We start from the raw sequence: 15,593 nt of genomic DNA on the forward strand, positions 1-15,593 counted from the left end.
TTTTTTTTTTTTTTTTTAAACAGACAGATAACAAAGAAAATGAAAGACATTCAATACTGGGGCAATAAATATGGCAGTGCAGAGTATTAGGTTATGTACACAGGTGGTTCTTAAGATAAACTAAGTTATTCTATTTCTGTCTCTTAAGAAACTGTACAATGATAATTTCTTCAAAATGTCTCTGAGGATAACACTGCAAAGTAAAATCAAATAAAGCTGAACTAAAAATTGTCTACTTAAAAACCTTTGATAAGAAAAAAAGTCACAGATGAATCCTAGAGCTTATTTGTATAACCTAAACCTGAAAGATTTGTGCAATTATTAAAGTGAACATTTACTTAGGAATACAAAGTCAAATAAAGCCATACTGTAAAAAGATTTTAAAAGTCGTTTTCCTTTTGGGAATGTTCACTCTCAAAAGGAGGACTAGCCCATAGTAGGTGAAATAGCTACTGAGTGAATATTTGTTGAGATAAAACAGAAAGTGCTGCATTCAGGATAACCTCAAAATTAGTTATGTTAAGGTAGTTTTAAATTAAAATTTTTGTAAAACACCCTACCCTGTAAGTGATTTATGGATAACCTTATATATGCCTTTAAAATATATTTATATACCTTTAATTAATATTATTTTTATATATAGATATATATGTATACATTTGGTGATTGGGAGGAAAACATCAATTTATATTAATATTTTAAACTATTTTAAAAATCATCAAAATATAACTATGGGGTTAGAAACTAACCATCTTTCCCTATGCTATTATCATACCAATCCTATACCTTGATAAAATGAAGTGTTCTTATAGTGGTAACTTTTGGTTTAACTGAAGGATTATCAGGCAATCGACTTATTTCTAAATTTAATACTAATTACAGTAAATTGCTTCCAAAATGACTTCATATTTTAGGTATATATTTGAATTTAACAAATATTAGAAAAGTAATTTAAATAACACAATTAAGGAGCACAATTGTTTCTAAAATATTAATATATTTTTCCACCAGAGGGCGACATTTGCAAGACATTTCAATCTCTGGAAAGTATTTCTTTACCCAGGGATGTAAATAAACGTAGACATTTTTTCATTGCAGTTGACTTATATTTCATGTAAATATTTTAAAATATCCATATTATTATTTACATTTTTTATATAAAGCTCAACATCTACTAATAGTAAAATACACACAGTAATAAGTTTACTCTTTATATAAAAGAACTTTCAAAGGAAACAGGTATATATTTTTTGGTTTTTATTTCAATTTATTAATAACAATCCAGTTCAAATATTATTAAAAATATTAGTTTGGAAGAAACAAAGTAAAAGAAATTTTCATGAGTGAATAATGAAAAATTTATAGAATTTTACTAATGGAATGTATAATAGAGATCACCTACTATAAGACTCCATTGTTGCCAATAAAAATGTGGTCCAAGGGGGCTAGAAGTCCTGGAAACTTATGAGAATGCTGAATATTGAGCCCCACCCTATACCTATTGAGTCAGAATCTCTGTTTCAATAACACCTTAAACTGTGAGAAATGGCTGCCACTCATGCTTATAATCAGGTGTGTGACTTCCAGCAATTCTTAAATCTCACTTTCCTCCTCCTTAAAATGGGAAGAAAACCATTTTAGGGCTGAGGTTGTGGCTCAGTGGCAGAGCACTTGCTTAGCATGTGTGAGACACTAGGTTCAATTCTCAGCACTGCATATAAATAAATAAAATAAAGGTTCATCGATAGCTAAAAACCTTTTTTTTTTAAATTTAGTTTAAAAATTATGAGGAATAAGTGATGTCAGAATGAAAATAAAGGCCATTCATAAACTGTAAATGCTACGCAGGTTTGTTATACTCAATGAAACCTTCTTGGGAGGAGGGACAGTTCTCCCAGAGGAAAGGTTGGTCTAATCATGGGATTTGAAGCACTGTTAAAATTGAATATAAAGTATTTGTGATAAAGGAGAGGGTCTAAAGAAAGTAATTTCTTTTTTATCCACCCAAATTAATACCATATGTATAACTGCTAACATGTCTTTGCCTAAAGATAAATCCAATTAATTTATCAGGGTCACAAAAGTCCATGTTCAGTGTTTGAAATTTGGGACCATTTATGAAGAAAATCTGTTGGGTGAGTGAATGGTATGTGGGTATACATCTCACATATTGGGAACAGCTATTATTTAAAAATAACCCCATGACATTGTTCAGCCTCAGGTGGTCCAACAACAATTCTTATAATTCTCTACATACATTTTCCCCTTGTTTATGACTTTGCTAAAAGTTCCTCCTCTGGCTGGGATGCTTTTCAACTGCTACCACCCCTCTTGCCTGCCCAGTTCCACAGGGCTGCCATCATCTTCATAGGTCTAAATTTCTTTTAAAATATTAAGACAGACAAGGGAACATTACCTTCTGAGATCTTTTGTGTTTACTTCCACACATAAGCTGAGTATTAAACTTGCCTCATTTTACCTATAATTATTTGTAACCATATTTGTCTGTCTCCCATGTAGCTTGTACAGTCTCTCATGGGGGTATTCCCAGACCTAGTGTAGTTCTTGGCACTCAATGAATATTCTTAGAATGGATAAATCAATATTAGCAATTATTTTGGTTCAGGCACTCAAACTGCTATCAAGAGAATGAAGGAAAAGGCCAGATAATATTTATTTCAGTGTAGGTGAAAATAATGTAATTATTTTACTATAGAAATAATATTTTAATGCTGGATTTATTTTGCTTGGTCTTTTTGAGATAGATAGATAAATAGATAGATAGATAGATAGATAGATAGATAGATAGAGGTAGATAGATGTGGCCCTCAAGTTTTCTGGTGGTTCAGATTTCTAGTCACTGAGGTTGAAATATAGGCAGGAATTCTTAAGAGTATGGTTTTTATATAACAATACCAGCTTCACAAACATTTGTCATAGCTTTCATTTTGCATAATTTTCAGAATTTCAAAATTATATGTATTTCTAAATGAAATAAATTTATTGGATGAGTTATTAAAGACTTACCATGGATATATTTTAAAGTACCTGGTTGAGGCAAGTCCTGAGTAACTTGAGATTTTGTTTTTAAGGGGCAAGTTTAATGAGTCTTTTTTTCTCATACCTGATATTCTTTGGAAGTAGATAATATTTTAAGGCATTCTAGGATTCACTGAAATATTTATTCACTGTTTTATTAGAGATGTATAATTTATATATGTTTATCAAAATTTAAAAGAAACTATGCTTCTATTATTATTCTTTCTTACCATAATTCATAGTGGAATATAATTTGGCAACTATCAAATTTAATAATAGTGTTTTTGAAAACTTGTGAATTTTTCCAATTATCTGTTCATCAAATCTATCCACTATATCATTTACACTATTCAGGGAATATTCTTACATGATTGTATATTTAGGTTCATATAGTTGAAGATTTAGGACCATGGTCTCTAACTAAAATCTACTCCCCCTCTTGGCTTAAATAACATTTAATGTTTTGACCTTGAGAATGTGGTTCAAGGCCAAGCTGTTTTATAAGCATTCGCCTGAATTGCATCTAAGAGGTTTGTGGGTTTGTGATTCATGTGAAAGGCATTAATAATTCATATTAATTTTGTACAGTTTTCTTGCTTTGCTTAATGAAATAAATTCATTGATGCTATACTTATAGATGAAAAATCTTAAAAAATCTTACACGGATACCTCTCCAAAAGTTTGCTTTAAGATAAAGCGGCTCAAAGGGGGGAAAGATTTCAACAGAATTTAAGTATATTAAAATAAATCTTAAAACATTTTCAAATTATATATATACATATACATATATGTATGTGTGTGTATATATACACACACATATATGTGTGTGTGTGTGTGTGTGTGTATTTGGGGGATACAGGGGATTAACTGAGGGGCACTTGATCACCAAGCCACATCCTCAGCACTATTTTGTATTTTATTTAGAGACAGGGTCTCACTGAGTTGCCTAGTGCCTTTCCATTGCTGAGGCTGGCTTTACAAATTATATACTTTTTAACAACCACAGGTATAGGTACAGATTTCATTAGTAGATTCATTTCAGTAATGTATTGAAAAATTAATTATAGATGCTTAAAATTCTAAGGAATTTATATTAATTTTTCTGTCTTTTATTTTCTCTAGTGCTCTGACATTATAGCTTTTTTTTTTTTTGCCTCCTTTCCCTTTCTCCGCCCCCTCCCCCTTATTTCTGTCTCTTAATTTCTATCTACCAGACTACCTTACTTTTCTTTTCAGGGATTAAATCAAACACACAGATGATATAATTATGCATTTTGTATTCAGATATTTTATGTTTTAAGAAATCCAGGTGCTCAGGAATATCGCAAACCTAAGTGAAATATCTTGCAATCTTCCTTCCCTGCAATACTGTCAGAGCTGGCATCATCATCGTGCTGGGCAAAACGTAGCACTGGAAGTAATTTGTCATTTTTAAAATAAAGTCTTCTTCCCTTGCAGAACCAAATACAACATTCTTCCTGCAAACTCTGGAGATGATGACATTTTCCCTTGGTTTCCATAGCATCCGTTCCTGAAGAGCCTCAGAATGGTCCTTGGTCAAGGCGATCCGCCCAGCTCCCCTAGAAAGTTGATAACCCGGGTAGCCAAAAGAAGCGGCCCCTTTTCTGAAACTCTGTCCGTGGTGCTGAACCATTCTGTCCAGAACCGCCCAGACGGGCGCTGTCAGCTGTTCTGAAAAAAATTCTTCCCTGACGCTGCCCAAATCAGAATTGTTTGTATTATTTACTCACGTCCTCAAAGAGCAGCAGACCTTCTCCATCTTAATTCGACACTACCGCAGAGCCGAGTTACGCCGGCGTGATGGGAGGAGACCAAGGGAAGGGAGGAAAAACTAGCGGCATTGCTCACCTGAGACCTGAGATGCTCCCATGAGTTTTCAAAGTGCTGGGCTTCTTACGGCAAAGACACCATTTTATAAAGTAGTATTCTTTTGATTTTTGCCCTTAAACAAGGGTTCTGCGACATTTACAGCCCCTCTGTTTAAAAGCCAGCCGACTTGACTGCAATAAGCTTTCAAAACCGGGAATGTACATTGTTTTTCAGTGAACTGATTTCCAGGACAAGAACTCATCTGCACCCGCCCAAATACCAGGGTACTGCTTGTGCCCTTTGCCACCGGATCCTTCTCTTCCAATGAGACTTTCTGATTGTGTCTACCAACTCTCCTATTAGGAAACCCGTGGGTTGCATGCGGCTATTCTGTTGTATTCTCATTCTCACTCTCCCTCCCCTCTCTCACTCGCACTCTTTGCTGGAGGCACACCAATACCATTCCGCTGAGAAGAAAAAGCCCACAACTACCTTAAGCGATTAAGACAATATGCGCAACCCTCTCCTTTCATAGTAATCGCTGTTTAAACCTGGCAAAACCGAACACCAGTCTTTGCAAGAATGGAGTCGGTAAAACAAAGGATTTTGGCCCCAGGAAAAGAGGAACTAAAGAATTTTGCTGGAAAATCCCTTGGCCAGATCTACAGGTAAGAGAAAGCAAACCCGCGGGGCTCGCCATGGGAAAAAAAAAAAAATCTGCAGGGCAATTTCCATAACCTTGGATGCTTAGAGAGACTGTAATATGATCAGAAAATCTTTTTGTTGCTCATTGCTGGAACAAGGCTGCTCTGGAAACCTGCTTATTAATGCAAGAATGTTACACTAAATGAACGTGTGTGTGTGTGTGTGTGTGTGTGTGTGTGTGTGAGAGAGAGAGAGAGAGAGAGAGAGAGAGAGAGAGATTTGTGTTGGTATCTGCAAATTTTCATCCTTTACAACCCAGTACTTATCCTATTTGCATGTGAAAATGACCAGTTCCTGTTCAAAGAGCTTTCCTTTTGGTGCTTATAAATACCTCAAATTAGATTCCTTTGATACAGACAAATGAATATCAAAGTACAACACTCTAAAAAATTAACCAAGAAATTCCGAAGACTAGTGGCAAAAAGAAATTAAGGTCTCAGCTTCGAGACCATAGTAGAAATTCCCCATGGGATCTTCCTTTTGTATTGAATGGAAAGGAATAAAAATGTATCAATAATTGATAACTAAAGTAGTTCTTCTCTCTGAACCAGCAATAATGTATATGTATTTTTAATCATTTACCCTCTTCTATATGTCTGTTTCTTTCATGGTAAATGCCCTAGTGTTTGCATGAGCAACAAAATAATAATCAGTGAATTTACTTTGAAAGTACTAGAATTGTTTTTTAAAAAATTTTAATACCCCTTGTAGCCACTGTACTAATGATGCTGTAAATTGCACAACTTAAATCTTTTCAGATATGTTATATGAATGCATCTTTTTGTTAATAATATGAGCAAAATCAACAAGAGAGAGCAGACTCAGAAGGATAAACGATTCTAAGCACTAATTTTTCACATTTGGGAAATTTGAAGCATTTATAAAATATAGGAGATGTCAAGAAAATGACCCATGCTCCTCCCAGTTTTGCAAATCTCTTCGGTTCTGGTGGGCTTCCTGTACACACCATCATGCACCTATGCGGCAGCACATACCGCAAGGGCCCTGCAGTCCCGCAGCTCCCCTAAAAAGGACTGCTCTTTCCCAGCCCAACTGCCATCAGGTGGGGAGTTTAGATGCCGAGAGAGTTCAGATTTGCATTTATGAACATATAAAATATCACATTGATGATTTTCCCCCTCGAATAAATAAATTGAATGTTTCCTAACATTGGAATCAGACTTGATGGATCAGCTTTAACCTACCTGTAAATACCTTTATGACCTATTATCCAGGTGATAGTCTATAGAATTTGAAAGTCTGATATTCTGTTCTGGTGACCTCAGATCTGGGGGCAGCTTTATACCAAGTATGCATTCTTGGTATTGATCTAAAATTTTCATTGGGTTCACTCGCGTGGGTGAAAATAACACAAATGTGCATGTGTTATTTAAAAGATCCCAGATTAAAAATTAATTCCGTAGTAAATTGGGAGAATATTTTTCAATTGTAAACGAAAAGACTTGATTTAAATATCGAAAACTATCTCAGGGGGATACAATGTTGTTACTTTTCACACTCGTTTTTTTTTTTTTAATATAAATTTCATGGACGTGTTGGATTAGAACAATAGTACCATCTTTTAGTAAATCCATTCCATCACTGGGCTTTCTCTTCCCTTTCTTTTCCCGCTTCCCCCAAGGGCGAAAGCCCGAAAGGAATTGAATAAAACAGGCGAAATCTTATGAAATACTATTTTTTTTTTAAAGTAAGATCTTTCACCTTGGTGTGGGACAGTGGTTCTGGGGGCGCCTTTGTATATTTGGAGGTCACATTTTCGTCTTTGGAAATGGGCCCCTGATATTTTTCGGTGTTTGTAACCGAGATAGTAATGACGCTAGATTGTGAATAATTAATTATTCATGTTCTAGCAGTAGAAAGCTCAGGTGTCAGCCATATGTACGGAGGCCTTTGTTTCCAACTCGAATAAAAATAAAATAAAACAAAGATGCTTAACAGAGAAGTAAGTATTTAACTGGCACCCTGGAGCTGGAGGAGAGGGAAGTAAAGTGCTTGACACAGAGAGGATTCGGGCCCTTGTTGGAGTGGCCGCGGGCCTTTTGCCCGGGTAGGGAGTGAGGGTGGGCTCAGCTGAGGGGCGGGATCCAGGCGTGCTCAACCCAGAAAGCTTCAACTTGGCTCTAAGCGAGCGGGTTGCGAGGTTGTGGCCGTGCGGGTCCGCAGCCAGGGAGCCCGCGGGAGGTTGGGTGAATGAGTAAGACCCGCAGTTGCTAGAGTAAAGCACTGCGGAACGGGGGGATGGGGGCGGGTGGGGAGAAGTCCACAGAGGAGACCAGGACACGCGGCTCTGCTAGCCCCTTCCCACAATCTGCAGACCCTAAATAAAGTCTGGTTCCAATGACCCATGCCTGAATGGAGGAACTGAAGGGGGGATCCCGAAAGCGTGGGGAGTCTCTGTTTTAGGCCCGAAGGTATTAAAATTCAAGCAACGCGGCCGTGGGGAGGGGGACTGATAAAATGTTAGAGAACGCAGAAGGCCCTGAAGCTCGAGGGAGGAACGATGTCAGTACCCCTGATCCCAGTCCCAAAGGGTCCTGGATAATGCGACTGGGCCTGCATCCTGGGTGCCTAACCCGGCGTCCTTGCTTCCCACTACTCTGACGCGCAGGGTGCTGGAGAAGAAACAGGAGACCGGGGAGACCATCGAGCTGACCGAGGATGGGAAGCCTCTGGAGGTGCCTGAGAAGAAGGCGCCGCTGTGCGACTGCACGTGCTTTGGCCTGCCGCGCCGCTACATCATCGCGATCATGAGCGGCCTAGGCTTCTGCATCTCCTTTGGCATTCGCTGCAACTTGGGCGTGGCCATTGTGGACATGGTCAACAACAGCACCATCCACCGCGGGGGCAAAGTCATCAAAGAGGTGGGCGACAGCGGGGTCCCCCAGGCTCTCCGCTCGCTGGCCTTGTGGCCTCTCAGAACCACATCAACTGAATCCTGTTATCCCCTCACCGAAAGAGGAAGGCAGGGATGCTTTCTAAGCCCTTTTCAAGTCCTGCTATTGTAGAATGGATCGCAATAGTGTTCCCCATCTCTTTATCTCTTCGTGTCTTTATCTGGGCCTTCCCTTCTTCGTCTGCAAAGTAGAACATAGCGTCCAGCTCACTAGGTTTTTGTGAAGAGTGGCTTTATACGGTTGGTGACTTACAATGCCTTCTAAGTCTAAATAGAAGTATTTTCCTTTTCCTTGGAGGGAGAGAGTAGCATATTAGTTATAATTTTCCCCGTCTTCCTCCAGATCCCACCCAAACATTTTTAATAATCAAATGAAACAAAACAAATCAAATCAGCTGTGTGCGTATCCGCAGGTTGGGTAGGGGCCCTCTAGGAAGGTCTACCTCCCTGATTTGGAAAGGATCTGGAGCACAGCGAGTCCTGGATCCACAGGGCGACCACTCAGTAGTCTTATAATGTGTGTCTTAGGTGGAGACGCCTAGAGATGGGAGGGTCAGTCCAAGGTCACAGAAGTCCCCCTAATTCTTTTTGTTTCAGGACCTGACCATAACTGGATTGTAAAAGGATTGGGAGGAGAAATTGAGGAATGCTCCGTGGGTGGAAAGCGTGAGCATTACTGGGGTCTGGGGAGTCCAGAAACCCCTACAAAACCCGTTTGGTATCAAAATTTCATTAAAGGGAGAAAAAAGGTCCCCAGTTTTCTGGACATGATAGCTGCTCTCTTACAGCGGCGAAGGCAGATATGTCACCTCAGTATCCTTTGAGACTCACCTTCTGGGGCTTTCCAGGACGGCCTGGGTGGAGTTAGGCCTGGACCTTCAGATATATCTCTCATCCACACCCTTTAATAATAGCTTCCTTTCCACTGACCCCCCCCCCCGCCGCCCCCAAAACAAAACAGAAAACTCAAGGGCAAATGGCTCTAAGACCTTCCTGCGGGAACCCTTCCGATTTGGGAGAGACACCCTTTCTCTTAACCCCTGCAGTCTTACCCTTTCCTTTTACTTAGTTTCCCTATTTGGATCAAGAGGGTTGTGTTCCATTCTCCAAAGTCATTACTGCACCCTCATTGGTGCACAGCCAGGGACAAAAATACCCTTGCCAGGAGTCTCTATCGCCCGCTAACCAGTCTTTTCCCTGGGAGTCTGAATTTCCAATTTACTGGGACAATAGAGATTCCCCACTCACTGAAGCATTCCCACCTGCCTGACGGGGAGGGGAAGCAAAGCTAGGGAGCCCAGATACACTATTTTCATGGAGATATATTTCGTTAATGAGCACTTTCTTTAATTAGACGAAGCAATTTTGTAAGGAAACGAAAATTAAGTCAGGACACCTTCAGACTAAAGGAAATGTCCCGCAGAGGTGAGGGCTGGTTTGGCCTGCAAATCCCTGCAAGTGAATTTTCAACACTAACTCTACTCTTTCTCTTCCCTCCCCTTTCCCCGCTCTACCTTTCTAGAAAGCCAAATTCAACTGGGACCCAGAAACCGTGGGAATGATCCATGGTTCCTTCTTTTGGGGCTACATTATCACCCAGATTCCGGGCGGATACATCGCGTCTCGGCTGGCAGCCAACAGGTAATGCGCCTGGCTGGGCTGTAGCTCAGGGGCTTGGTGTTTGTAACCTTCGAAGATAACCCAGTGGGCTTTAGGAACTGGGGGGGGGGGGAGTCTTTTGGTGCCTGGACCAACGCACAAAGGGCTAGACGAACTTTTATCTTTTTCCAGAGTCAAAAAGATTTAGGGTCTCTGAGGTGGCCGCGGGCAAATTTGCCCACTCCGGTGACTGAACAGGTTTTTCGAGAAAGGGTGGACAGAATAGGAGTTGTAGCCAAACAAGGAACCGCCATCCCACCCTTCGCCTCCCCCCCCCCCCCCCCCCCCGGCCAAGACAGCGTGATCCCAGGTGTGCAAAGTGGGTGTGGAGGGTCGTCAAGTGTGGTGCTTTTACCCGTGCGTCCCACGAGTTTAAAAAAAAAAAAATCATCAGTCCCAGATCTCTGCAGCGCTGACCCCCTGCAGGCCTCAAGGAATGCTTGGCCCTGGGGCATGCCTAGATGATGCTTTGTGTCTGAAGAAATCGAAATCGACTGGTCTCTATCAAAGCAGGTGGGGTTTCCCGCGCCCGGGGCGCGAGTCCACCTGTTAATGAGCTTGGCTGCTTAGGGGCGGGAGTGAGGAGAGCGCTCAGCTGCGCCCTCGGGCCTCCAGCTCAGCGGTGGTAGCTGCAGACGGGGTCCTAGCGCTAGCTTCCAGGAGTTACCCGGAAGCATCTGCAAAACCTGCCGCCGAAGGACTGATGGGTGGGGATGTCAAGGAGCACAGCCCGGCCACCCGAGGGTGAGAGGCAGCTTCATTTGCTTTATTGTGTATATTTTGATAATCAAGGCTAAATTTCTTTAGTCTGAATTGTTGTGCTGACAAAGAACACAAAAACTGCACACACCCTTCCAGGTCTTGCTGGAATTCACATTTTAGAGGAAGAAGACAATAGACCGCCTACCTAATCACAATCCAGCCTTCTTCTGTACTCTGGCCCCTCCTACTGCTAACTGAAATCTTTCAGGCCCCCTCCTCCCTTGGTTTTGGCACCTACAGTTCCTATCCCTGGAGGGATCTTTTTGACTAGTGCCTCCTACCATCTCCAGGGCCTCTGGAGAAATTCTTGGGGATTTATTTTAGGCTTTATGACCATGGAGCTCAGATTTTGGGGCAGTTCTTCAAAATGTTAAGGGGATGGTGCAATAATAGATTAGGAATAATGCCTTGGGATATTGTCTTTACCTGACAGCATAGATGATTAACCCTCAGACCCAGCAGGAGGCAAATATTCTCTTTTAAAATTAATCAATTTAAGATGGAAATAATTATCTCTAGCTGATGTAAAGACCCACGTTTTATGAATGTGATAAATCAAAGAAAAAATCCATGTTAGGGGAAAACATTTAAAGAAAATATTCACTCCACCTAATATTACTGAGTATGAACATGTGACAATTTTAGTTTTAAATTATTTTTTTCCTAAAAATCATTTCCTAAAACAAAACAAAATTTGCTAAAAGATTCTCCAAATGTATATGCATGAAATATTTTTAATTCAGGAGGAAAAAAAAATACCAAATGACCCCCCACTCTGAAAAAAAAAAAACAGCAGAAAATACAATAAGAAATTCAATATGATGTCAAAAGAAATATAATGGTGGCTCCTTTAAGGGTTGTTTCAGTGTCAAAATATTCAGCTTGCCAAATGCTAAAATGCTAACATTTTCCTGCCAGGAGAAAACACTAGGGATGCTCTAGCTTTCCTTCTTTGTAACACTGGGAGGTTAGTAAACAGGTCTTTCCTGGTTGGGGGAAAAAAAAAAAAAAGCAAGTTCATTGCTACCATTTGTGTCATGTTTAGTAATTTGTGTCATGTTTAGTAAATGAAAAGACTGGTGCTCTTAATTTATTTGCCACATTTTCCTCATAGGAAAAAAATTTGAATTTTGAAATTCTTACTGGATCTCAATTCATCTCCCTTTAAATGGATATTAAAGGGTGGGAAACTTAACAGTTTTTTATATGCAATTGTCTTGTGTTAAGTTAAAAATTATTGTAGAATATTATGAACATGCAGAAAATGAAATAGCCATACATCTTCATTTTAAAAATAAAACTAAACATTGCAAATATAGTTGAAGCCTCCTGTGAAAATATATGTTCAGCATATGTAAAATTTTCTTTTTGTGAATGTAAAAGTCTTGTATGCTTAATAATAAAAATATATTAAGAAATCATGATAAAAATCATAAATAATTTAATCAGCCAAATACACCTATTTTTTTTGCATGATGGTAAATGTCCAACTAGTCCTGTGAATGCCACATATAATTTTATTTAGAAGGCTTTTATAGGTGAAAATCTAAGAAATTTGTATAATAGATTTGAAATATGCATGTTTCCTAATGTGATTTTTTTTCAAAACCAGTAAGAACACAGCAGACCATTCTTGTACCTACAAGCATTGTATGCCCATTCATGTAAGCTTCTTCATATAGGTAATTTGGTAGTAAGATGAGATTCCCATGAGTGGAAGACTGGGGAGAGATTCTGTTCCCTCTAGATGTAAAAGATGTTTTACTTTGGAAAGTGTTTGCCATCACTGTTATGGGCAGAACTGGAGTGGAGGAACTGAGGTGTATAGAGACAGCTTCTCAGGAGAGAAAGGCTCCTTATTACTCCTGGAAAATTTCTCAATGAAAAACTAGCAGCAATGGTTTAGCTTCTCCCTTTTATTGATTAAGCAAAGACAGCCTCACTCTTTAGTCTGAACACAGACTCTTGGTCCTTTTATTGGTCAAATTCTAAGTATTTCAGCTTTCCCACTCATTGAGAAGAGAAACTGGTAGAGTCAGCAGGGGAAGAAATTCAGTCCCAAAGGAGGGCGCTTATGTAATTTTTTTCCTTTGTCTTTTCTTAAAGAGAAACTGCACATCATTGCCAGGAGAAATTAGTCACTTCCATGAAGGGCCTTAAAATGGGAAATCCAAGAAGATTCCTTTAGTAATCTGTAATGTTTTAAAATGAGAACATACTTAATATTGTGATAAAAAGATATTTGGAGCAAATTAATTTTGTCTTTAAATAATACAGGGCATGGGTAAAATAGTAATTTAGATATTTACAAATGTGAAATTGTTAAGGGTTGTTTTTATCATATGTTTCAATTGCTTTGAAGAACCTGGGTGAGTGTTTAATTGTAAAGGAAAAAAAAGAAAAAAAAAACAGATTTGTTTTTGCAAAGAGCATAACCAAAGAAGGCCAGATACACCAAAGACCAAAGGAAATTTGGTCAACATTATGACTTGAATGTATAACACTGTATCTACAAAGACTATTCTTGTCTTTATCCAGGTGGAAATATTATTTAGACCCTATGTATAATTTCCTCTCCCCTGCTCCTGTCCTCCTGATTTCTCCATGCTGCTTCTACTTTATCAGTATTTACCACCCTTCATACCAATATTTCACTTTATCCAGTAAATGCAAGCTGCACAAGTGTAGGTAATTGCAGGAAACATATCTAAATTTTTTTTGAGGTGTCTAGAACCTGGTAATTTCTTGATGTTATCATTTATTATTAATGCCATCTTAGATTAAGAAAAATCAGAATGAAAAAAACCTTATGTCTATTCAGCTTGTTCATATTTGTCTTAAGTATTAGTAATGCTAATAGATTATTTCCATTGTGATAAAAAGGCCTGTTTTCATATCTCATTTTTGTTTTTTAAAATTATTCTCCCATCCATATTATTTAGAATTGAAATCATTATTCACTAAAAATTCCATAAATCTCATTTGAGAGCTTTTTAAGAGGTAGCCTAACAATTATTTTTGGTAGAGCATAGAGTCTGCTAGTAATTCAGCGCATCTTTAAATATTAGCCAGGCATTAATACACTTATATAAATTCATTTAAGCTCAAGGCTAGATTTTTCTGTTAAAAACTACAGTATTCCTCTATTCCTATCTTTGTTTACAAAGGTTCAATTTATAGGGCAACATTTTGTTTCCTTGGATATTTCTTGCATATCTAACTTAACTTTTGCTAAGAAAAAGACATATCTCTATAAATAAGAGGCTGAAAATCACATATGCTGTAGCATACAATGACTTTCATGAGAGGAACCCATTTTAAAACTGGACAGGGCTCACCTAATCTAACCCTTCTATTTCACAGACTAGAAAATTAAATAGAGAATCAGGGATATGATGACTTAGTTAAGGTCACAAAGGGATTTTGATTAGAACTCAGGTGTCTCGAAATGCATGGCTTCAAACTACTTCTACACTGAGATTTAACATCTCTGCCTAAGCTTGTGTGCTTCACCACGAAGTTCATTTTCAGCAGCTGACTGAGCTACCTGCTCTCTGAATGAATAACTATAATCTATCCTGCTCCAAATCCAGGGGAGAATCCATGAGTTAGAAATAGAAGACTTTGGCAGACCCAAGGTTCCCCTGCCCCCTGCCCCCAGGAGAAACATACTGTATTTGTGTGTGCATACTGACTTCCTTATTATTTGTATACAACTTGGGTGATTTTTCTTTTCTTGGCAAAAAGGCAAACTCCACACTTGATAATGTTCTAGAAAAATATTCTAGAGAAAACATGGTATTTAGAATTTTTTCTCTCCAGTCACACCCTTTGACACTTTGGCTCCAAGAAGATGGGAGAGATTTGAGCATGACTAAAAGCAGTTTAGGCCTTTAGATCTACAAAAAGAAAGGGATTCTTCCTTGGGATTTTGACTCATACAACTCAATTCATAACCCTGATATGAGAAAGAGAGAAAGAGTATGTGTATTTTGAAATGAACAAATCCAAAGGCATGACTTTACATCTCTTTATAAAGGTACATTTTCATTTATAAAGGTGAAGTTTGGTATAATTTAGGTAAATATCCTGGCTTCCCTGATTATAAAAAAAAAAAATCTCTTGTTAATTTTCAGAGAGTAAAAATATTTTAAGCAAACAATTCAAATGCCAACAATTGACATTTTAAGCCCAGAAAGAAATGATTTTACTACTGCTATTCTTTTTCCTTCACAGAAGTCAAACATAAAAAGGTGCTTAGTTTATTTATTAGAAGAAGCATTGGAAATGAATTCCTAAGTCCTGTCAGCAAATACTCATGCACACACTCATTCATTCATTCATTCATTCATTCATTCATTCATTCATTCAGTCTATCTATTTATCTATCTATCTATCTATCTGTCTGTCTACTATCTATTTCTTATTGTCCTCTCTACTTAGCCATCCCTTTCAAAGAGGGATTCTTAATCCTTTCAGTAAAAAATATATTTGCCAATTCCTTTTGTGTGAGAGAAACCTGAGCATAAAGCCTGCTGCAAGTCTACCATCCTGCTGTGGTGGAAATGATTTATAGGCACACAGTCTTTAGGGCCAGAGGTGACTTTTTCTATGATTCACCTACCTGCCTATCAAACCAACATGCAGCTGTTATCTCCTTACCCCCTTAGGGGCCATATAGATT

At 38.5% G+C, this 15,593-nt stretch overlaps 1 protein-coding gene across 1 annotated transcript in view; it reads left to right on the forward strand.

Annotated features, from left to right (window-relative positions):
• Positions 1 to 5,451: 5,451 nt before the first annotated feature.
• Positions 5,452 to 15,593, forward strand: part of SLC17A6 (solute carrier family 17 member 6) — a gene marked incomplete at both ends in the record, with an annotated part of 37,164 nt that continues 27,022 nt past the window's right edge. The window contains 3 exons of the mRNA XM_081279798.1: positions 5,452 to 5,537; positions 8,204 to 8,456; positions 10,011 to 10,129. Coding sequence (XP_081135924.1) covers positions 5,452 to 5,537; positions 8,204 to 8,456; positions 10,011 to 10,129 — 458 coding nt within the window. The remainder of the gene's footprint in view (positions 5,538 to 8,203; positions 8,457 to 10,010; positions 10,130 to 15,593) is intronic.

Source organism: Spermophilus citellus, assembly GCF_964194105.1.
Source record: "Spermophilus citellus genome assembly, chromosome: 2".
NCBI lineage: Eukaryota > Metazoa > Chordata > Mammalia > Rodentia > Sciuridae > Spermophilus > Spermophilus citellus.